Genomic DNA, 24170 nt, shown 5'->3' with positions numbered 1-24170 from the left:
AGTTAAGGACTTTAAGTGATATTTTTTCTTCTTGACTCTCTTGCAGATTGCTTTTGTGCCCGTGACGGAGGATAATCCGTACATGATGCACAAACGGCCGAGGATTCACACCGAATTTAACACTTCGGCGCAAACTATGGCCAATACGACAAAGACCACAACAGGAGCTGCGCCAACAGTTCAATATGTTATTCAGGGCCAAATGCCCAATCTTCTGATATCCACACAAAACTACTCCACGCAGAGTCTGCTGAAAAGTGAGTATTTGGAGTGAGTTGGTAATTAGAATGGATGCTAAAACATTTTTGCGCATTGCAGTTAAACAAGAACAACCACCGGAATCGCCAGGCATTAAGAATCTTCCTGCCACGCCAAAGTCCAGCTCAGCTGAGTCTATGGACGTGAGCGAGATGACAAGTGAGGAGAAAGACAAGGCATTTGACAACTTTGAACCACCGGAGAAGAAGACATTCATCCTGGCGCCGACACCAGCTCAGCTGGGAAAGGCTCCACTCCAGAGAAGACAGAACATGAGTGAGTTGCAAGTCTCTCAGAGCACAGAGTATAGAATTTTGGCCATCATTCTTCAACGTCTGTTTGTTTTCAGCATCAAATGGAAGCTCAATTGGCCAGAGTGCAAATGAACCTCAAATGCCAACAACTGTCAGCATGGCGTCTATAACAACGCTGAACAACAGCCTCACGACAAATTTACCCTCATCCCTGCCCACGCCAACTTCAGCGACCATCGATGAGGTTCACGGTCAAATGTCGCCGCAGCAGAAGAAGTCATTCTTCAAGAAGATCAAGAGCGACGACATGGACAAGTGAGTGCACGACAATAATTTTTCAATCAATGGATTGCTTTAACTCTGCTATTTCCTTGCAGTGTGCTGAAACAGGTTGATTTTGAAAAGAAATTCCAAACGCTGCCTCAATTCAAGCCCGAAGACTGCCAATCACCAAGCGCAATATCAATTGCATCCTCACCGCGTGTTTTCACGCAGAACTACCGCAAGAAGGCGCAACCTCTGGCCAAAACTCGTGAGTATTTAAATCTCCCAGTTCTGCGCTATTCTACAGTTCACAATTCAACCCTTTTCGCTCAGATACAGGTGACGAGGACATGTCAGAAGCGGGAAGTGCTGCATCAACTGCCACACCGTCAGCGTCTTTTATTGTGGGCAACCGATTCTTCGGTGCTGACTTCAATCTCGATCAAATGCGAGGTGTGTCTCCACTCAAGCAATTGTCACATCTCTTTCCTCTGGCTGTGATTAATGCAGCGTCTGTTGCAGCTGTTGCCGATGCTGGTGACTGTGACCGATCGCCGCGCACGCCAAAGACGCCTCTGCAGAGTGCATCGTCCGTGCGGAGTGCCACAATTTGCGGCAGTGCTGGCCCAATGTGTGGCAGCGCAGCCGGCGTGGGATCGGCGGGCGGCCAGGATCCGGCCGAGAAGGGACACCGCAAGATATTGGAGCAGCGCCGACAGCTGGTGATGCAGCTCTTCCAGGATCACGGAACATGGTTTCCCACCTCTCAGGCGACAAACAGCTTTCAGGTATGTTGAATTGTGAAACAATTTCTGCCCTTCATAAGGTGAAAACATGAAACATTTCATGTTTAATGAGATTTAGACTTCAAACTCCATTTAATCATTAGTTTGAATCTTGAAAAGGTCATAGAATGAACGAAAACAACCCTTATCCCTTTCTTGGCATTAATTCTCTTTGCTCTCAATCATGTAATAATGCTTAATTACTCTTCCTTTCACGCAAAGTTGGCGCACAATGACATCTTCCCCACGAAGCAGAGTCTGCAGCTGAAGATACGCGAAGTGCGGCAGAAGTACATGGCTCAGTCAACCGGACCGACAACTCCCAATGACATTAGTAAGTTGCCACGCTGATGCGAGTTTGTGTGCATGTTTTTTGTTCGTTTTGTGTGACGAATGAAAAAAATGTGTATCTTTTTCAGGTTCTCCTATAGAACCGCCTCCACCACAAACGCAAACATCTCAGCAGCCATAAATGATTAAAGAAAAAAAAAAATTGATTTCTCGTCGTTTGTAAGATATTTTAGTCGATAACAAAGTTGATAATACTTCTTCCACGTCTCTTTTTTAGCACAGAGAAAAAGTACATGATAACATGTAACGCGCGTTAGAGGATGAGATAACGTAATGCGAAGCTGACTTTTTGGGGTAAAAATACAAGGAATTTATAGTTAAGCGACGGGAATATGAATAGAGTGGAAATTATATTGTACTCTCTCGCGAACGCACTTTCTTCACAATTGTAAAAGGAACAAATTCACGTAAAATACAAGTTGTAGTAATTTTGTGCGGACGAAGGGAAAAAAAAGCGCCAAAAGCAACTTTTGAGCTTTGACAATGAGGAGTTGCGAAGGATGTTATTTCATGTTGATATTGAACTGATTAATTTGTATTGCAATATTTTTTATAGTTACAATTCATTATGAAATCACTCATTTATATGATTTTTTTTATACACTATGAAGGGGGGAAGAAGTTTTTTTTCTTAATCTTTATAAATTCATTATTTGAGGGAATTCTTTTTTGTTGAAAAGATATAAAAGTATAAACTTTAATTGGTGCCAATAAAATTGAACATGTAATGAGAAGAAGGAAAGAGAATAATGATAACGGAGAAATTTAGTGATTAGTGACTTAAATGGTTAAATGAACATGAGGAACAAATGCAAGCATATAATCTCTTATATAAAATGATGTTGCAGTGGAAAATTATGTACAATCATTCACAAATGGAATGACTCTTCTTAACAATTTTTCTTCTTTTTTGTTTCTGTAGAGAAGGAAAAAAAAAATGTGTAGAGAAATGCAAGAATATTTACATACAATTATGGTTAACTGTCATGAGAATTTTTGTCTAGAAAGTCGTCTAATGTGAAGAGAGAAAAGAAAAAGTAAAGTATAGGTGAAGTTTTTTGTAGTTTTGAAAATGCTGCATAAGACCATTGAAGATTTATTGGTAGAGAAAGAAGAGAAATATATTATAACTCAATTCACAAGTTCAGTGTTATTGAAATAACCAAAACAATGATAGAATGCACAAAGCATTAAACCCTCTTATTAACTTGTCCGGAAGAGATTTTTCACTTTCTCTTTCACCCTGGCAGAATTGTAGATCGTCTACTTAATGTTTCCCACTGCATTTAGTGTAGAATTGCGGCCAGTTCAACAGCCAATCAATGTGAAATCACGGTTGCGCTTTTCTTGGCGTGGTATTCGGAGTAGGCGAAGCCACAAATCTGCAGCTAAAGTAAACATCCACCCCCGAAAGCACTTTAAATATGCACAGTAGAAAGAAATGTATTTGATGTTCCACGGGCGAAAGAGAGTTTCTTATAGCATTGCTATGTTAGTGTTTGGAAAAGAGGGCAATTTTAGAACTTGATATACATATTTAATGGAAATATATTGTGATCGACGCACTTCCCCAAAGCAAAGAAGAAACAACATTGATCGATTTCACGGTGACACGATAGAAAAGCCGCTCTTTTCGGACTTTTTAGAGACGATTTTTGGCTGATGGATGGTTTCGAAAAAAAATGCACACAGATTAAGAAAGACAGAAAGAAAAAAACGAACAAATTTATTCCGATTTCAAGTGAATATTTATTGTAGTCAGAGTTGTAGAAAAGAAGTTAATGTATGACTACTCAATGGACAATATATGATTAAGAATATTTTCTCTAAAAAAAACAAAAGAAATTGAAATCTACCACAAAAAGAAAACTTTCTATCGAAGAAATGACAAGCTTAAGGAAGAGAATCCCTATTTTTACACTCTTTACCATGAATAGATTATTTGTGAAAGAACTTCTACTCTTTCCCTTTAACTCTAGGCGTTACTTTTTATCACATTGTCCTCCACTTTGCGCCCCAAACTTAAGATGTTGACCTTAGGAAGAGGAGAAAATACAATTTAAAGCTGTGACTAGATCTTTCTTCCTCGTAGACAGACAAACAATCCCTTTGCTATTCCACAAATTACATAAAAGGACGGTCACGGCAAACCTTTTTCTCTCCCAACTCTAGAGATCCTCGGCATTTTTACAAGACACACACAAATAAACTCGATGTGGAATAAACGAATTAATTAGTAGGATGTGAAGGAAAACAAACAAGATATTTTAAATTGTATGTTGTATTGAAACATAAACAAACACGTGAATAATTGTGTAGAGAAAACCCTAATAATTCTGAGAGAACCAAATCCGTTTCTTGTGCGCGCAAAGATGCAATTTAGATGCAATCTTGGATCATGGTTTTCATCAAGGAAAAAAAAATATCATTGTAGAGAAGGAATACGAAAAAAAAATTATATAATGCAGAAGTGTAAATTATTATATATATCTAATCATACAATCAATTGGTTGTTATTTGATGAAGAAAGAAGAGAAAAAAAAACAATGAGAAACTTGAGATGGAAAAAAAAAATTATTCACAAAGGAAAAGAGGAGCATTATATTGATTATTACAGACTTAGGTAATAATACTAAGAATACGTTTAAATTTATGATAACAAGAAACAACAAAAATATATGCTATGAAATGGAATAAATGAAAATATTACAGTAAAATAACTGCATTATTCGTATTCACAACTTTTTCACAGCCTTTCCATTTCTATTATCTTCAGAAAGGAAGCAAATTTCCTTTTGCTGATAAAAACCTCACCTTTTACTTTGCGTTGCAAGATTCTCACTCTGCCGATGATCCAATCGTTGTTATTCAACACTTACGCCATGATTTTCCTTCTACAAATCTCACTTCATTGCCAAATCAGCTTCAATCTAGTTAATTTTAAACCAATTCTTAATGTAGAACAAAGTATTAGGTACTAGTTTATTTCAGACGCTTACAGCATTACTCAAAAAAAATCCTTATCCTATTATAGTCTCCTCATCTCCATAATCCTCCATATCTTCATCTTCCTCAATGGCGGATGTCGCCTTGAGGAAGGCGCGTCTTCAGATATCCAATTTACTGGCGGTACTGGTGGTGGTAATCTTGAGTTTACGTGTAAAGTCACTGCTCATTGTCTTCAGCTTGTTCTGGTCTAGGCGGTATTTGGTCATCTGCAGATCGTTGAGCGACATGACAAGGCCATTGGGGAAGACCATCAGCGTCTCCAGCAACGCCTTTGTCGGCCAAGAGAACTGCACGGCGCTCAGCTCGCCGGGATGATCGTTCTTCATGTGCTGGTGCACATCTTCGCCCGTGCTGAAGACCTGTGTGCACGTGCTCACTGAGCACTTGAAGGACTTGATGTGCGTGAGGAGCGTGTGGAAGAAGGAACTGGAGTCCGTGTCGAACATTTGGCTGCACTCGGCGCAAATGTACGACGGATTGCGAATGCCAACGAAGGTGGCAATCACCGAAGCGCTGTGCTTCGTCCTCAAGTGCTCCTCACTCTGGCGCCCATCGATGTCACAGATGATGGCCTTGCAAGCCGTGCACCTCTTCATGTGATACATCTTGATCTGCAGCAGCTGCTCCAGCACCAGTTGCGTGATCGCCGGCCTTGCTGGCGCATTGGTGTGATGCAACTTCGCGTGCCTCAGCAGATTCTGATCACTGCCCGCCTTGTAGTTACACGCACCGCAATCCATTCCATCCTTCGCCTTCTTCACGATAACAGAATCAGTCTTGTGCACGGCCTGCAAGTGCTTGGACAGCGTCTCGAACGTGCCGCTTACTTCGAGACACAGGCCACAGTACATCGTCTTCACGGCATAATACCAACATGGCGGTGTCTCTGGGATTCCCTCCTCAGTGTGCGTGCTCACGTAGTGAGCCTTGAACTCCTCCACGGTCGGCAGTTCCTCGTCACAGTGAAAGCATTTGTACAAGAAGCTGGCAACACCTTCACTTGTCGTCTTGCTTGATCCCTCGCCCAACTCCACATTTTTGCTAACAACTGATATGATCTTCGTGGTCACAGGAACACCGGGATGGCATTGTGGAAAGTGAACAATACGCATTGTGAGGGCAGATTTGGTAGTAATGTTGCAAATAGTGCACTGAATCATTGTCTCAACACGTCGCTTCTCCACCACATTTTCCACATTTTCATCTACAGGCAATTCCTCACCCAAAAATGTCGCTGGCGAGTCTTGCGGCAGGATTTCCTCATCGCTCATCTCCTCCTCGTCCTCCCCTTCGCCCGTTCTAGGCAAAATCTCTGACGATTCACACGGAATGCCTCTGATCGTCTTGGTGCTGTGCTCATCTCGTCGCCAAAAGTTCATAGACTCACTGGGTTTCTGCGCGAGCTTCTGTGCATGTCCATCGAGAGCTGAGTACATCTCCTTGATGATGACCTTTGATTCAGGGTGGCGCGATTGAATATGCTCCTTTATGTAGCGCAAGGTTATATGGCGCGTCGTGCAATAACCACACGCGTACTGATACTTGTGCCCATGCACGGTCGCCACGTGATTGGCCATGTCAGTCTTGAGGTACGTCGTTTCATTGCATTCATTGCAGATCCACTTCTTGGGCAGCGCCTCGTCCGGGCTCTGCGCCGTTACCTCGCTCACGATCGGCGTGTCACTCTTCGCCTCATCGCGCAGCACATATATATTTCCGGCCCCAGAATGGACAGTCTTAATGTGTTTCTCCAGGTTAACAGTGGACTCATTTAGGTGCTGACACTTGTCGCACATGTACAGCTTCGGTCCGTGCAGACGATAGTGTGCCAGAATAGGATCCACCGCGAAGCTACCCTTCAGCAGCTCCGTCAGGCAGTGCGGACACTTGTACGACGTCTCCTGCGAGTGCAGCGTGCTGAGGTGCGATTTCAGCATCATCTCGTCGATTGTGATGTACAAGCAACTCTCAACGCCGCAGACAAATCTCTTGGACTGCGCAAGAAATACTGGATCGTTAGGACTCCCTTTCACCTTCTCCAGATGAGAACTGCACGCCAGATTGGTCATTTTGTCGAAATTCCGCTCACTTGTGTTCAGACACGGCACAGGATTAACGGGATCCAATCTCGGGACGAACACATCCTGTCGATGCGCCTCAAAGTGTCGCACGAGATTCTTCACGATCATTGTCTTGTAGTCGCAGAGCTTGCAGTAAATGTTCTTCGCCACCACGGGCTTCGTGGGCAATTTGTCCTCATCATTCGGCCCATACGTGTCCGTCGCATCTCTTCCGCCATCCTGGTCAGCTTTGCGCTGGATATGAGCCACAAACTGCTCCTTGAACCCATCCACTTGACTATCAGGTATGTCATATGGAAGCAGCATATGAATTCCCCCTTCGACACCATTCGATATCAGCACCAGTTTGTATCCTCTCCACTTGTGAGCAGTCTTCATACAGTGCTCCGCCACCTGCAGTTCATTCTTCCCCGCGAACTTGCATATGGCACAAATGAAGCGCTTCTGACTGTGACTCTCCAAGTGATTCCACAGCGATGACGACGAGTGCCAGAAGACATTCACACACCGCGGACACTTGAGCAGCGAATTGGCATGACTCCTGTCGATGTGTTCCATGAACTCTCCTCTGCCATATGCCTTGTATTTGCAGTCACTTTCCGAACAACAGAGCAGATCCGACAGCCGCGCTCCGCTCTGTCTCACCCAATCAGCAATCAGATTCGACATCCTCCTCGACCGTTCCGAGTTACCCAGTCCATACTCCTGCCTCTCGGCTGCCGTCAGAGTCCTCGCCGAGCCGACGATCTCCGGCACCTTGAGTGAAAGAGCCCCCATGAAAGGGATCTGTCTTAGTGTCTTTATTCTCTCTGTGATAAATTCAATGTTGTACCTTTATTGGTTCTGCCCTGACTTCTGAAGCCCTGACCTCTGCCGTCTTCGATTCCAAAGATTTTGCCTCCTCTTTCGACAGTGTGCAGACATCTTTGATCACAAGCGACGGCGTTGTTTGTTTGTTCAGGCTCACCACATTCGAGATAACCGGAAAGTTTCCCTCAGAAGTGGCGTCATTGCTGGTGCTCGGCTTCGGAGTAATTGGCGCATAACGCGTCGATCCGGCAGGACTCTTTTGCGCTGAGACTGAATTGAACACCGGCGATGTACAGAAGTCGTCGAAGCTCGATAGTTTGAATTTGTCCGCAAGATCCTGAAGCGGAAATATAGAAACAGTAATCATACATCAATGATCGTCTCCAATATTTTGTCAAGTTCTACTAAATTACAGCTCAAGATTGAGAAGATATTATTTTTCTTTTACATCTGCCTAGACAAACCCCCATTTTCCTATTCAATCCAGAGTCATTTCAATCCGTGACGTCGAGTCGTGGCGAAGAAATCTGGTCTATATTTTTCTACCTGACACCTAGTTGCTTATGAACTCTCAATGAGGGTGCTTTTCAGAATACTGCGCTTAAGAGTGGATTAAAAGTATGCTCGGCATTAGCGTCTAGTCGGTCTAATCCATATAATTACAGAGAAGATGTGAGGAAAATGTGAAAAGAATGATAACGCTTGATGCTATTTAAAGACTTTATTGTGGTTTAGTAGCTTATGAAGACCTGACTTTATCATCAGATGAACTTACGATACCTTCTTCTACAGTGATGTATAAAAAAGCTTCTTTAAATCTGCAAATTCAACATTAATTTAGGTGAAAATTATGTGCATGAGAAAGTTAATTTTGTGAAAATTCTTCTATTCTTTATTGATCTTTGAATTTCTATAAAACTATGGTAGTTCATTTGACAAACACCAATTTTATGTACATCGTTCGACGTAGTATGATTCAATACTAAAAGTGCGATAAATTCTAATTACAAATCTACAGTGTATTTAATCATAATGCGAATTACCTGATCCTCATCACGATTATAGTACAGCAAAGTCTTGTTGGGATGTTTATCGCAAATATGCTGCGCCAAGTTATGCTTAATGCTCGTCGCCATTTCACAGTAGATGCACTCAAAGTTCCCAATCGAGTGGCAAGCCATGTGCTTCTTAATGTTCTCCACACGAATCATACCATCGCAGAAGGTGCATTCAAACTTCGACTCGCCGTGCTCCCTCAGATGTTGCTCAAAGAGAGCGTAGTTGAGAAACTTCAAAGGACAATCTGTACAAGAAATCAAATAATTATTCAATAACCAATGAAAGACTGGTGATGTAGCAATGATAACTCACGTTTGCACAACAGAAGCTTTACATTCTCTCTGACGCTAACCACCGGATTTTCCTCCTTGGCTTCCTTGCGCTTCGACTGAATCCTGTAAGCCTTCATGAAGGAGTTGTGATACACCAACAAATGCCTTGCCACGTAATTGGCATTACATGCACGATAGAAGCACTTCGGGCAGAGGTACTCGCAGTACAGGTGCTCCTTGTTCACGTGACTGATGAGATCTCGCGTGCTGCCAGCCATGTAGTCACAGTAGCAGCACTCGAGCCACGATGAGGTGTCCGTGATGGTGGTTGTCTCCATTTGGTCCTCGATCATTTTGTCATGGGAGGACAAGTGCATTATCATCACATACTCATCGTTTGTGGAGTAGGAACATTCCATTCCCATGCACTTGTACGCGGCAAAAATTGCGTCTCTCTGCAGCATCTTCATCACAAGTTGGGGAGCCTTCAAGCATGGTTTCTTCGTCCACGGTTTCAGGCAGAACGCTTGATTAAGTGGAGTAGGCTTCAATGGTGGTGGAGCTTCCGCAGAAATCGTGGCTCTGCGCTGACTGATCTTCGCTGTAGGTTGAGTTTTGGTGGCAATTTGGCTGAGCTTCCCAACATCTGCGTTGTCAATGGACTGAGACTCCTTAGGTGTGCTGCTTTTCAAAACCGAAATAGCGTCAGAAGTCACGGTCGATGAAGAGCGAGGCCTGATAATGAAAGTCTTCTTGTTGGTGGACACTGACGTCGATGCAGTCGCTGGCGGTGATCTGGATGGCGAGATTACGCGTGGCGCTTCCGGAGATCTGCTCACCTTTCGTATTATCACAGATCGCGGTTGCTGCGTGGGTAAAGTGGGCACCTTAAAGGCTTCTGTCTGTGCTGACAACTTATCTCCTGACAAGCGTCTAATCCTAATTGCCGGGCGCGATTCCTCTTTGATTTGTGATTTCGGAAAATTATCAAATTTCCTCCATTTGTGTTCGTTCACCAGATGATGGAACTCCTTCACCAATGTTGTGGGCATGGAGGATATATCGCGCTTACAGATATTGCAGAATCCCGTCCAAACATCATCGTCATGCACTTTTATCAAGTGATCGACAAACAGTTCCATCGATGAACTGATGTATAAGCAATTCTGCAGTAAGCAATGATACTCCAGCTTACCATAAATCAGCTTGCACATCAAATTGTTCACTGTGCCACATTTAATTTCATACTTCTCTTTCTGCTGTTCCACGTCAATCACACCAACAATCTCTTGAGGCACATCGATTTTCGCCTTCTTTGGCGTTCCTTCAAGTCCATCGAGTTTTCTCTTCTTCTGCGCCAATCGAGCCAACTTCTTGCTCTGAGTGAATTTAGATTCTGACTCATCACTGTCGCTCTCTATATCTTCCCACTCGTCGTCATCGTAGGAAATGGGATTATCTGTACTGTCAACGAGAGACAAATTCATATCCTCTGACTTGCTGTCTACCGATATGGTGTCTTGCGAGGAACTTGCGTTTAATGGCAACTCAGTCTTTACGACAACATCACTCGAGTCCACGCTGACTCTTGGTCTCTCTCCAAATCTCTCATGTAACTTGTTGGCAATACTTCTCACCGGTTCATTTGGAATAGTCTTAGAAATGTCCGCCAAAATGGACTTGCTCGTGATCTCTTCATTGTCATTCTCGCTCGTCGTCTTGAACACGCCCTCTTCCTCGTGATTCTCCGCATTGAACTTATACATTTCCAGGAACATCTGATGATGATCCTTCACGGATACATCATTGAAATTCAAAAGCACAACTGTGTGAACTTGAGGCACGTTTGGGTGCTCCGTAATCACGTGATTGCGCGTATTCACCTCGAGCAATTGAATGAAGTTACAATCACCACACATATATGCCTCGATGTACTTCATATCAGGATTGTGCACAATCTCATTGAAAACGTACGTTCCTTGCTTCTCACACTTCTTCTCGTGCATCTTCATGCTCTTCACCGACCATGACTGAAACCCGCAACTGCACTTGTACTCATATTCACCAGTGTGCCTCGTGTAATGCGTCAGCCATCCTTTTGGCGACTCATACACCTCTTCCTTGCAAAAGATACAGTGTCCAAAAATTTTGGCACCGCTATATTGCAACTTCATGCTATGGCCATCAGCATAAAGCATTCCTTTAGCGTGAGTCTTCAGGAACTCCGAAATGTTTTTCGGCAATCGAGAGCAGAACACCTCATTCAGGGGATGAATTTTCAAATAATGCGAAACCATGTTCTTTCCGCGAAAATCGCAAATTTTGCAAAAATTCGGATTCACTATCGACACACTCAAATCAGTGTTCTTCACTGATGAACGTATCGGCTCGGGTTTCATAGCATTGTACGTAATATCCATTGGTGCTGCAGAAGTCTTAGTTTCTGACTTCTTGACTGAAACCGGAGAAGGAATTTCAGTTTTGGACTTTGGTCCTGGACGCTTTTTCAATAGAGGCGGCTCAGGAAGCTCTGCAGTATCTTCGAAATTCTCCTCTTCCTCCTCCTGTGCTTCTTCCTCCTCGCCATCGTCATCTTCATCAACCGGTGACACAGATCGCTGCGACTTCTTCTTCCTCGAGAAGATCCATATTCCCCTGGGACTTTTCTTTTTCTTCGGTGTTGGAGCGTCACTCGGTGTCTCAACAGATACCTTCTTCGGACGTCCTCTTTTCCCACGCAATTTCTGCTGAATATCCTTCTCATCGAGTTTCTCCAACTCAACTTTCAACAGTCTGTTGATATCAAGCCGTTTTTCCTCAAAGAACTTTTTCGCTATGTCCTCGTCCTTTTTCTCCGTTAATGTGTTCTTTTTAGCTTCCTTCCCTTTTGTCTCCGCAGAATCCTTCTTACCGCGAGTCCTCTTTGACGGTCCAGGCTCAGATCCTGACTGCAATGCTTTCTGTTCTTCTGCTGCCTTATTCTTCAACGACTTCTCGGGACTTGCTGTAGGGCTACTTTCGTTGTAGTTTATTCTCTTTCTCCTCAGTTCGGTGCACATTCGACGACCTGTTGCAGTCAAAACACCTTCGGATATGAACATCGTGCGAATGTCCTCATTCAGCCTCTCTAACTCCTTCACACCAGGCTTCGGTGGCTTTTTCTTTGGTTTTGCTTCGGGAACAGTAGTTGGAGCATCAGCTGCTGAATCAGTCACAGTCGTTGTGGGCTTCTCTGGCACTTCATTGCTTGCTTTCGGCTCTTCTTGTCGCGAATTCTCTTCCTTGTCTTCTTCATCGTCCTTACCATCCACAATGGACTTCACTTTCTCAAATTTCTTCTCATCCAAAACATTCTTCATGATATCCATGAGCTTCTCCTTTGTTAGCATATTAGGATTGAACATGTTGGAGAGGAACGATTCCAACCACACCTTGGTTATTCCATCTTTTGCCGTCTCTGTCTCTACAGGAATCGTTTGACTCGATGAATCATCAGATTTTTCGGGAACCTCATTATCCACTTGACAACTACTAGACACGGGCTCCGGTGTTGAAGTTCTGGATCGAGCAGGACCATCTTCATTTGTGTCCTCCATTGCTGCTCTGGATCTTTTCTTAGAACTCTTGTTAGCCTTTTTCACCTTGACCGCTGTCTCTGATTTCTCACTCCTTTTTGACAATGTGATTTCCGATTCCATATCTGAAGTTTCCGAGTCAGAATCAATAATTTTGATTCTCTTTCGTGATCCCTTACTTTTGACATTCTTATCATCTGACGATTTCTTCTCTTTCAACGACTCGTCTTTCGACTGCTCACTTGCCGTCACTTTTTGTATCGGTTTCTCACTCTTCTTTTCTTTGCTAGCATTGCCAGGAGTATTTTGTGCCTTTTTCGGTATTTTAAAACTCTGGATACCTTTATGAATACTCTTCACCTGCTTGTCATAATCATGCGAGAAACTATTTTTCCGGTACATGTTGTCGAACTGTGATTTCATACCTTGAGACGTTGAAGTTGAAGCCTGATCATTACGTGGAGGTGCTTCTATAGCTCTAGATTTGTCAAACTTCGCACTCTCAGATGAATCACAAGGCTTGACGAGACTATATCGGTCAACAGTGTCATCATCATCCAATTCGGATCGACGCTCCATTGAATTGAATGGCTTTTTCGGTGGAGGGGGGTTCTTGCACTCATAATAAGAGGTGGCGGACTTCATTTCCGTGACTTTTCGGTGCACATACTTTGTCACCGTGTTTTGAGGCTTGTTCTGTGGCGCATCGTATCTTTTTCCGTGAAAGTCTCGTCTCGGATCAGTTCTTGGTGGTGGAAGAGGTTTCTTCAGCCTGGGATCATCCAAACTCACAGTAATGTTCCCCGTTGCGTCAATTGGTAGATGAGATGATCTCTCAAAGGACTTCTTCGGCGGATGAGGATTGTATTTAAGTGCCAAGCGCACTGTCTCACTCTGACTGACTGTCGTTGTGCTTCCACTCGGAGCACAATCAGTCTGCTCTCCCATTAGCGACTGAATATCATCGCTAGACAAAGGCGGGCTATTTAGGATGTTCATGTCAGGATTCATTGAAGAGTTGTTCGGCAGCATCGGACGAATTTGACGTGACGGACCCGGATATGTAGGATTGAATGACTTCTGTGGAGGTCCATTATTTGGTGTTGGATAGCGACGCTGGTAGAACATATTATCTTGAGTTCGGCGACAATACAAATCCATTCCTCTGCCGCCACCTTGGAAGTTCGAAAGTGGAATCGGATATCCGTCTGGTACCACAGCATCTTGAGGTGCATTCATCAAACTCCTATCCGATCGAGATGAAATCACAGTTGATATTTTGTTGATATGCAGTGTTATTGAGCTGGTTTCCGATGCCACAGCTCGGCGTTCAAAACGTGGATCCGTTGGTCGAGCTTTGTCGCCAATAATGGCACTAGCCTTCTGCTTCAGCAATGACTCATTCACTTGCTTGTCAGGAACATCAACATCTCTCCCCTTCGAAGCATCTACTTGGAGAAGTTTCTGCTTGACAGCATGCAAATTCAGTTGACTTGGACTGCCCTCCGAGCGCACGACATCTAAATTAGGTCTTATCGCCACGACCTAATAAAATGACAGAATTTATAAAAAAAAAATTTCTTAAGGAAAAAATTAAGTATAATTACCCTTGAGCTGTTGGACTCATCTCGTTCCTTCTGATCGATTGCCTTGGCCTAAAAATAAATTTCCATGATATTCTAAAATAAAATAAATTATATAAAAAAAACTTACTGGACCAAACTTCTGGTACAAATTTATCAGAACATTCTCCGTCTTATCCAAAATGTCCGACTTTAGTCTGTAGTAAATAAAAGATAGCGTACTTAATAATACTCTCACAAACCATACGAAAAATAATCAATAATTTACGTTTTTGGTTTGTTTTTCAGCAGATCATAGAGACTCTGCATCTTCGTCAGCTGCGCCTCCCTCGAATTTTCGGTATTGGCATTCTTCAACTTTGTAATCAGGTCATCGAGAAAAGGAATGTATTTCTCCTGAAGCTCCTTCAATTTTTCCTTGTGCTTTACCTCATCCATCTTTCTGTAATTTCAATCAATTCAAAATAAAATAAAAGAAAATAATATTCACTAAACAGGGGACTATTTGTAAGAAAACTTCAATCTTGCATCTCACTGTGAACATTTTGTTACCACCTTGAAATGGAGAAGGCTCTGTTCCTCAAAGGAAAGTTAATGCCACTTAAATATCTATGACGGAGAAGATAATTGAATCCTTCTCTTTTGACGAAGTTAGTAGCTGAAATATTTCAATCAGACAGAATACTAAATTTACATATGCTTGTATTTTGCTACTGGGACGTCACATTCTGTGCAACACACTTTTTGACGCGGAGATGAGTTGCTGGCATAAAAGATTAAGCATAATGTCGAACACAGTACATTTTCAGTTGTAGCTCAGAAAGTCTATGCATTTCCTCAAATGTGTTATATTTACTTATATAGTTAGTAGTGAAGTAGTGTTGAAGAAAAGTGAAATACGGCTAAATTTTTAAAGTGTCCCAATCTATTCTTCGATACTGTATAATACAATGAACAACATTGACTCGGCGGATACACAAGAAAAAATCACTTTATCAAAGGTGCACACAAAATCACAATTAAATTATTGATTCAAATTTTTCCTCCACTTTCACAAAATGTATTAAAATTATATTCACTGCACTTATTATTATATTATAATTACCTCTTCTTTCGGAATATGAAGTTCTCCATAACAGCGAAATCTGTGGCTCGCCAGAATCAATCAATCTGAAATCACCGCAAAAGAAAACCAAAACTACGATATAAATAAGTATACATAAGAAAAAAAATTAATATACAATAAATTGTATGCGGGGGAGAAATATATAAAGCTAAGCTGTACCTATTGCTAAGCACTCTACCAGAGCCAAGCATCAATGTTGAGAAATTTGAGGCACATCGTGGAAGGCTTTGCTCCGGAAATTGCGCAGCAGCGCTTGGGTTGCGCCAAAATGGCGTTCCCGAGAGATCTCGGAGCAAAAAATACCACCCCAATAAACGCGATCAGATTCACAAGCCGTTTAGCCCACAGCAAAAAACTCAGCTCCAAAGTGTTCTCTAACACCCTCTGCACACTTTCACACAACGCGATTTCTATTCGCAGCGCCTTTAGCAGGGTAAAATTGCCGAGTTAAGGGACGCTCCCAAAACGTGCTAAAGCCCTCACTTTTTCCTCACAAATGACAGAAGTTGCCCGATGAAGACGTCAAATGAAAACATCGAACGTCACTCGCATTGCGGGAACTGGCGATGTTTAGCAATGCCGCACACGCGGCCAAATAAGGGACTTTGCGCGTGGAGTTCTTTGTCACTCAGCCACTTGAAGGCGAAGCAGCAGAGTGGAATTGTGAGAATACACGCTCAACAATCTCTCGTGTTCTGAGCCTCTCTGTGCCCTAGTGTGCAATAATATGCCATACAGCGACCCAGTGAAATTGATGTGCGTGTTGAAAATGCCCAGTTTGTGAGAAAGTGGCGAAGAGAGCACTCTTTGACACCGCGCTGCACAAGAACAGTGTTTGCCGCATTTGTGGTGAATGCTCGGGCATCTGAGTAAAAATTTACTAACACAACTTCTCCAAGCAATTTTTTTACACTCATGAGGTGCTAAAAAGGAAAGGAAAACTAGTATAAATTCTTACCGAAGTGTCTGAGTGCCGATTGCTGTGCTCAATAGTAGTGGATAAAAAGTTTCATGAAATTCATCTGACAGTGAAATTTTACGGAAAATATTGAAATTTAAGATTGTGGAGACACGCTTCTCCCCGCGCTATGTAGGAATCTGAATAGAATCTGCTCAACTCCGACAAAGTGTCCTAGAATCCCTAGGCTCCGGCGGTGGTGTCTCATATTGGAGGCTTTGATTTGGCTATTGATAGGCAATCAAACAGGTCCCGAAGAGCTATGCTGGAACTATAATTATTGCCCACGCTAACTTGACCTGTGTGGACAATCTGAACAAAGTGCCAAACTGGAATCCAAGAAATACTTGAGATTAGTATAGTGGCACGATAACTTTGATTAATCACAATAATCTGGTTTTAATCTTTATACAAAAAATCTCTATTTTTCACTGGCACATCAAAAATTGCCATATTTGCAATTTTCTAAATTGATTAATGCGTTTTTACTTTTCACTCCTATCTTCCAGCGATGAAATGAAATCAAATTTCTAATCGAATTTTGTCATAGTTCTCTGTCGAAAGAATCACTATCGGTAAGTAATTATTCAAGGCTCATCAGAATCATCTGCAAGTGAAGTTCGAGGTTTAAATTTGGCAAACATACAGTTGCCGAGTGGTGAAGCAATTGTAGATAAGAAGAAACAATAACCGCTTTCTGTATAAATTGCATTGAAATAAACTCGTTTTGAGTGGAAAAGTTTCCAGCTGTTTTTGTCCTAATTTTACCTCAGTGTATCTGCTCTCCACGGCCAGGTGGCGCGCAAAGCGGAAAAGATTCATAGACTGGTTCAAATGCGTTCTCAAATAACCGTCTATATTTCTTTATTGAAAAATTTAAATTGTGTCATTTTGCGTGATAATTTTGTGTGAGATTCCTTCAATTCTCTTTAACAATCACAGTCTGCTGTTCTCATTGCGGAGGCCGTAATTGGTGTGTCCATTGGCTCTCAGCGTGGCGAGATTTGTCTCATCGGCCGTGCTAAAGGTGTTGTTATCGTGCCCGTAATCCCTGGGGCTGGAGTCTCGTCGCGGACTCGGCGGCGATGCGTCCTTCTTCGGCCCCTCCATCCAGAAGATGGTGATGAAAAACAGCAGAGTACCTGCAATTACGGCATTGATTGAGCGTCACAGCGGGTGTTTTTCTAAGAATACTCACTTATCAGGTAAAATCCGGCGTAGAAGATGGAAATGGACTCTCTATAGCCGATGGCCTTGGCGACGGGATCCACGAGAATGGGAAGATTTCCCCCGACATTGTTCATGACGAAAAGGAAGATGCCAACAGTGGTCGATCGAACGCCCATCGGCACAATTTCCACCAGGCATGCAAATACGATGCCAAACCACATTTCAGCTGCAGAGAATGAGCACAAATGAGTGAGCAAATGAGTCGAGAGAGGGTGCAAATTGCGACTCACCGAAGAAGTAACTTATGCCGAGTGTTATCATTGCCCACAGGGGTTCGAAGTAAACTGATCCGAAGGCAAATGGGGCGGCAATCAATTGACTAATGGCCAGGACGGCCACACGGGAGCGAACGCCCATCTTGGCCACTATCTTGTCCGATACGACGCCACCCACGACAATGCCGATGCTCCCAATTCCGACCGTCACGACGAACAGCCACCACCCGAGGTCCACGTCCGGGAAGTAGCTGGTGTAGTAGAGATCGCAATTGTATGCGAAGGTCATGCCTAAAAAATACACGATGGCGCAATTGTGAGAAATTGGGCTGAAAGAGGTCTTGCGAATTTTTTAAATTACCTCCGCAGTGTCTGATTGAAGAGGCAATGATGAGGAGAATGATTCGTGGTTGCTTGAGAACTTGCCAGATGCTGATCTTCTCGTCCTGTCCGGAAGATTCCTCGCCGATTGTCAATCTCTTGGGCTCCTTGAGAGTCACTCCGGTAAGAATGGCCAGAATAAGACCCAGCACTCCGGCACCATAGTAGCAAATCCTCCAGCTCAGGCCGAAAAGATTCGACTGAGTGATATATCTGCCCACGGGAAATGCGATTCCGTAGCCACCATAAATGCCCCAGTTGAAGATCGCCATGACCAGAGCGCGCTTGCCCTCGTCGAAGATGTCCGACATAATGCCCGTGGCCAGAGGATTGCAGCCCGCCTCACCCAACGCCATCACCATTCGCAGCACTACCATTTGCCAATACTCCTTAACAGCGCCTTGCAGAATGATCGCGATGGAGAAGATCAGCGTGCAGACGAACAGCATGCGCACGCGATTATACTTGTCCGCCGCGATGCCCAGAATCACACCCATGACCGTGAAGACGGCAATGAAGCTGGGGCCGGCGAGGACTTGGTAGTCAATGCCAAGTCCATTGTAGTTCCACTCGCAGTACGGAATTCCATCTTTCTCCACCAGCATGCACCTGCACATAGAGGCAAGATCGTGGCGTTTTATGAAGTCATAAAAGTACGCTCTGTCTGAGAAAATGCTCATAATTGCGGACCATTGAGGTACATAAGTCTTGCAGTGCTTTTCAAGTTCATTAATTTGGTATTGACTTTAGGCCATTCTGTTGGACATTTAACTCAAAATTATAGTAATTGATTAAAATGCGATTAGATCGCGCCTTCGACCCTCCTTATCCGAGTGTGATAATAACACAGCACACTCAATTGTGCTAAGGCTGCTCATATAATCACAATACGCGACTCTTAAATTTAAAAGATTTCCTATCTTCTTTCCCTTGAAATGTTTTTGAACTAATAAAAAAATTATGTCACACTTCTATTCTTCTTATACTAAAATATACCTTTGAAAGCCTTCTAATCCGACCAGAAATTTCAGGAATTACATGAAAAAAGATAATTGTAGTCCAGAAAACACTGCGAGCATAAATCTTAAATTACACACTATACTATTTAATGAAGCCGCGTGTTTGTGTGAAAATCCTTGTAGCAAAAATAAACTGATAATTTTTAGCTTTCGGACTTCATGTGTTAAAACTGTAATAACAGGACAGAAAAACTTGTCGGAATTGAAGGGTTAAAAATTACGTATTTGTCCACATTTCTCTTCCGCGACTATTTGTCTTAATGATTTCAATACAAATTCATTATTTATTGCAATAATATGCATAACACTAGACAGTCTGTAAGATAATTACAAAACGGTCTCAAGTGAAAAATTGCACATTGAAAGCACCTCTAGTGATTTACTGGTGCTGAGAACAATTGACGAGTGATGCAATGCAAAAGTGATGACAATATCCAATAAGAAAAATGACCAACTCACTCTTCTTCTGTCTCCACTTCGCTGCACTGCACGGGCAGTTCCGATAGCTTGAAGCTCGTGCTATTGAGCTGGCATGAAATGTCTCCGTAGATGAGCTCCCTGGCGGTCTGTTTGGATGTGACACCGATCAAATAGTGGCCCAGTTCGCCCACAATGTACCCTATTGTGAGGACGCCCAGCACGTATGGCTTGTACAGGAAGGACAATTTCTTGAACTTGTCCATCATTGTGCGGCTGCAAGTGAGAAGGCAGAGTTAAATCAGCACCTGAAGATGACGTGATGGCATGCAGACGCAGAGTTTCACAGTTCATACATCATATCGTCGCACAAATCGCGTGAAATTGTTTAGGATGGAACGTGTGCGGGAGTCAACTAACAAAATACACATGATATGTAGGAGGAAATCTCACAAAGTTTATCACAAAGTTTGTGTCGCTGGAAAATGTGCTGAATCGATGGGATGAGTTTGTACCGAAGGAGTCCAATAAGGCATACATTATTCATACTGTGCCTCTTAACGCGGCAAAAGTTGAGAATGGCTTGTGGTTGTGGAAAATCGTTCAATATTGCTTTATGGCCGGAGATGAAAATCTCTTCCCATGGGATCGCAGAACTGGGAAACCAATTAGGCAAAAAACACTCCAGGCGACCAATTAGGGAAAACTTGGCTCAAAGTTTAAAGTGGAAAAAGATCCTAACACATTTTGTGCTTGTGGTGGGAATTTTCTTTAATCGTGCGGCATTGCCATTAATTGCCATATCTCTATAACCACTCTCTCTCTCTCTCTCCCTCAGTCTTCAGAGAGGGTGTGCCAATGCGGAAGTCTAGTGGTCTTGCAATTGCGTTTAGGACAGATAAATGCCTCTCATTTTTAGCTGATTAACCCCTCAATGGAGCCTAAATATTTTCGCAATTTTTTATCCATGCGGGTGAAATTTGAGAATGTAGCTCGGTTTTCAAGTTTCCAACAATTTTCTCCCATCACCGCACGAAATTTCCCCCAACAATGCCGAAAGAGGATAGAAAGATTGGAGATTGCAAAATTACCATTCTGCCTGCCATGCGGTATTCAAGGTCCCAGCATAAACGGCTTAAGTTCAAAATTCATTTATTGCACATACGATTAATTCAATGATTTCACTATACTTAATGGTACTCAGCAAGTGAATGAGGTGGGGAAAATATGCAAATTTATGTACTTAGGGATTTATTTACGCCATTACGCCTGTCTTTAATGTCTCCCCTTGAAATACCTCTGGAAAAGCTGCCACTGAGCATATCAAAATTTAACTCGCAGCCTTTTAATCCGATATGGAGCAAATACTCTGTGTAAACATTTCACATTATAAAGCAATTCATGTGCATCTGGGTGAGGCGGAGTGATGTGACAATTCATCATAAGAGAGAGGGAGAGAAGAGTTGCTCAAGCTCTGGAAAAAGTGCCTCCAATCGATACCCAACTAATTAGTTAATTCAAATGAAATGGGTTAAGGTTGCCGTGTTGTGAGTTTGATGCTCAGCCTCATGAAAATAATATTCTAAAGCTCGAGCCTATCACCCATTCCAATGTGTACTGGAGTGAAAATTAGTTTTCCCGTTTGGAAAGCCCTTCACACGGTATTGGTGGTTTTCCTAACTCAGAGAAGAAGAGAAAAAAGGCAAATGCTTCCCCATTTTGTGAAATTACTCCAAGACGGTCGAAGTCAAGGTCTTGCTGAATAATCGTCACAGAACAGATTGATTAACTCAGCTGAGAGTCACGCTTCCATCCACAGCATCCAGATAATGAAGTCTTATGGATGGAGAATCGCAATGAAATAGGGAAATGATTGTGCAATACATTCCTTTTCAATGTAAAATTATCATCATCTCCTGTGGATGATTTTGCGCGATATATTGTCATGTGACTGGCACAGTACATTTTATTTATACACAAGATATTGATTTATTGCCGTGCAAGAGATACTAAGAAAAAAATGCCCATGCGAGAGATGCACGAGCTCAGGACACGTTGCGATGCTCTGTAGGTGTTGCATTTCAATCTCTGCATTAACTGTGCTGCACGGCAATTAATTAATCCAAACGCGCGCACGAGGGAAAAAATCAAGAGCGAAAGTTGCAAACCTTCGCACAATGCACGATCTTTCGAGGAAATGTGTGAGTTGCTGCTTTTGAAGATCAGCCTTCCCTGTCCATTAGGAAAAAGTGATAAATTAGTGCAAAGACTGCAAGGTGTTGCACTTTGATTGGAATTAGAACTATAGCCGTATCAACGGAAATTCTATTACTAATACTAATTAACGCCTGGAAAATCCTTTGGGTTTAAACAATTAGCGCATATGCTCAATATGGTTATTACAGAGAAATTTTGAGAGAACATCTTCACAGAAAAGCAATCTGGAAAGTCTGGTCACATGTTTTGGAGCAGTAAGAGGATTCTTGGAATTAACAAAAAACTTGGTGAAGAATGAAATTTTTGACATCACCTTAAATGTTTCACTATGAATCAGAGAAATTACCAAAAAGTGTCGCAAGACACTTTTTCGGAAGGTTTTCCCCATAATATCATGAACTTTCAGAAAACAATTAACAACCTCTTGGGCCGACTAATTGCGTCAAACGGTAGCAAAGAGGCTCGTCACATCAGCTGCTCAGAGATTAATTTACAAGGCAGTTCCACTTAACTATAGTTGAGATTTGTTGAAATGTAATTGGTATTATGTGTTCTTGTTCAGGAAAAAAATGCTAATCTCATCTGACAAGAGGCCGGATCTCTTGTAAGTCCATATGTGAGGGCATTAATAATGCATTCGAGAGTGAACAGAATCAGGTGGAAGTTGCATTAATGAGGGGACGAGTGTGCACAGGTTCGGCCTTGGGAGTGGACATGGAATTGGCAATCCGGAGGAGGCACGCCGGACACGTGTTGTATCTCTTTCACACATCTCAAACAGCGCAAGTTCTCACATTCCAATTAATGTGACATTATATGGTTGATTTGCCGGAGTTGCAACACCTATAATCTATTAGCAGAGATATTGGCACTGGGAGCTTCCTGTGTTGGGGATTTATGCGTGTAATCTGGGGCGCTTGGAGGCGAGCTTTTCGTCTCACGTGCGTAATTGCATGCGAGACTGCAAGATGACAATGCGGCACGCATTCTAATTTAATGAATATTAATAAATTTAAACATTAAGTGAGTGAATGAGGAAAATTATGAGGATTATTGCGTGACACTTCACGCTCTGCCTAATAAGTGGGTTACAGGTAATGTTGATAGTTTAATTTGTAGGTTCGCCTATCTGTCAAATCATTTTCCCATGGCGAGAATTATCGTCATGAGATTTGAAATTGAAAGTGATTTCTTTATCTACTCATCGCTAAACATTTTTCCCATTCAACAGAATTCCATCACACAAAATGATATGCAATTGAGCTTCACAAGCAAGGGTCTCCGTTTTCAGGTCAAGTCTATTGATGTTGGACACCACGCGCGCATAATGTCAGCATAGGCGAAATTTGGAAGATATTTTGATAAAATACGTACAAAAATTATCACCTTTCTGTTTGAGATTACTGTCTTAATTGAATTATCCACTCAAATCCACTTAAGCTTGAGGCACAGCAATTCCTTTCACTTTCAATTCCTCAAGCCGAACACTTGAGCACTTTGGTGCTTTACCGTGACTCCTATCACAGGACCGACACTTCACACCTTCTGGACAGTCACAGCGGTAGTGACTGATCCAAGCACAGGTTGCACAGCATTTGGTGGAAGCTTCACAAAAGGGAGTCCGATTTTACCACCTCCAATCTTCGCGTATTCTCTCCTTCCACCTTTCGTATCACAGAATTTTCCTACAGTCTTCGCAGCTATGCTGTGTGCGTGTCTCTTATGTATTTGAACGGTATAGGATTGATTTTTATGTGGTTTATGATTTTATCTTCTTCTCCCACTCTTCTCCCGGATATTGTAATCGAATTGTGCGATTTAATCTACACGAAGGTCTCGTAAAGATCGGAGAAAGATGCCGAGATGTCTTGTTTTCTAAATGTTCTTGCCTAAAAGTTCATAAGAATCACCTTACACTGATAAGCTGTGCACATTTTGTAGGTGTAGAAAATACTTAACTCTGCGTAATCTGAACTCGATTATTTAGTGTATAAGCCTACCTTTTTTGAATACGTAATAGAAACACAAACTTTATCTAACAGTTGAAATCTCTGAATGGGCATCAATTGAGGTGAAAATCTCAGTTATACAGTGTGTGATCTTGAAAACGAAACTGCTGAATATTACTGAATTGCTAATAATGCTCTGTGCGTGAGCAATGATGAGATTCTGAGAATTACTTGCAGATGAGAGTCTTTCCTGCCCCCAACGGTGCAATTGTCGAATCCAGCGCGACGCTCTGAAGGCGGTTTGGGGTCAGTTCTCTGTAATTTTTCAGCCAAGGTGAATTGTGTCTGTCAATGAAC

At 42.5% G+C, this 24170-nt stretch overlaps 3 protein-coding genes across 5 annotated transcripts in view; 1 reads left to right on the top strand and 2 right to left on the bottom strand.

Annotated features, from left to right (window-relative positions):
* The window catches only part of LOC132258006 (uncharacterized), a 43669-nt gene extending 39037 nt beyond the window's left edge, over positions 1–4632 (top strand). The window contains exons 23-30 of the mRNA XM_059755098.1: positions 47–257; positions 319–534; positions 608–827; positions 890–1044; positions 1110–1229; positions 1299–1564; positions 1784–1895; positions 1981–4632. Of these exons, the coding sequence (XP_059611081.1) occupies positions 47–257; positions 319–534; positions 608–827; positions 890–1044; positions 1110–1229; positions 1299–1564; positions 1784–1895; positions 1981–2033 (1353 nt within the window). The 3' untranslated portion in view covers positions 2034–4632. The remainder of the gene's footprint in view (positions 1–46; positions 258–318; positions 535–607; positions 828–889; positions 1045–1109; positions 1230–1298; positions 1565–1783; positions 1896–1980) is intronic.
* Positions 4633–4880: 248 nt separating this feature from the next.
* Positions 4881–16774, bottom strand: LOC132258886 (uncharacterized). Of its 3 annotated transcripts, none has more exons than XM_059756423.1 (9): positions 15587–16774; positions 15407–15499; positions 14570–14743; positions 14432–14498; positions 14326–14373; positions 9184–14263; positions 8856–9115; positions 7835–8149; positions 4881–7758 (listed from the first exon to the last, which is right to left on the bottom strand). In XM_059756423.1, the coding sequence occupies exons 2-9, from the start codon at positions 15433–15435 to the stop codon at positions 5020–5022; spliced, it is 8712 nt and encodes a 2903-aa protein (XP_059612406.1). In that variant the 5' UTR covers positions 15436–15499; positions 15587–16774; the 3' UTR covers positions 4881–5019. The 3 variants fall into 3 exon arrangements, with proteins under 3 accessions (XP_059612406.1, XP_059612404.1, XP_059612405.1); XM_059756421.1 differs by having other exon boundaries at positions 15407–15471; XM_059756422.1 differs by having other exon boundaries at positions 15407–15471; positions 16386–16774.
* A 474-nt stretch (positions 16775–17248) lies between these two features.
* LOC132258887 (putative metabolite transport protein HI_1104) lies at positions 17249–23425 on the bottom strand. The gene is made up of 6 exons (XM_059756424.1): positions 23251–23425; positions 19690–19923; positions 18192–18820; positions 17846–18121; positions 17584–17781; positions 17249–17527 (listed from the first exon to the last, which is right to left on the bottom strand). The coding sequence occupies exons 2-6, from the start codon at positions 19914–19916 to the stop codon at positions 17322–17324; spliced, it is 1536 nt and encodes a 511-aa protein (XP_059612407.1). The 5' UTR covers positions 19917–19923; positions 23251–23425; the 3' UTR covers positions 17249–17321.
* Positions 23426–24170: the final 745 nt, after the last annotated feature.

Source organism: Phlebotomus argentipes, unplaced genomic scaffold (genome assembly GCF_947086385.1).
Source record: "Phlebotomus argentipes unplaced genomic scaffold, Phlebotomus argentipes genome assembly scaffold_4, whole genome shotgun sequence".
NCBI lineage: Eukaryota > Metazoa > Arthropoda > Insecta > Diptera > Psychodidae > Phlebotomus > Phlebotomus argentipes.
The sequence above is the reverse complement of the archived record's forward strand: the minus strand, read 5'-3'. Positions and strand labels throughout refer to the sequence as shown.

What these genes read in the sequence shown, in the direction of transcription:
- LOC132258886 (XM_059756423.1), bottom strand. Translation starts at nt 15,435, where the DNA reads ATGGAGAACTTCATATTCCGAAAGAAGAG. An exon ending in CTGAAAAACAAACCAAAAAC is followed by an intron (nt 14,499 to 14,569) that starts GTAAATTATTGA and finishes TATTTACTACAG; the next exon opens with ACTAAAGTCGGACATTTTGG. An exon ending in ATGAGTCCAACAGCTCAAGG is followed by an intron (nt 14,264 to 14,325) that starts GTAATTATACTT and finishes TCATTTTATTAG; the next exon opens with GTCGTGGCGATAAGACCTAA.
- LOC132258887 (XM_059756424.1), bottom strand. Translation starts at nt 19,916, where the DNA reads ATGATGGACAAGTTCAAGAAATTGTCCTTCCTGTACAAGCCATACGTG. An exon ending in GAAGTGGAGACAGAAGAAGA is followed by an intron (nt 18,821 to 19,689) that starts GTGAGTTGGTCA and finishes CTCTATGTGCAG; the next exon opens with GTGCATGCTGGTGGAGAAAG. An exon ending in CGGCATAAGTTACTTCTTCG is followed by an intron (nt 17,782 to 17,845) that starts GTGAGTCGCAAT and finishes CATTCTCTGCAG; the next exon opens with CTGAAATGTGGTTTGGCATC.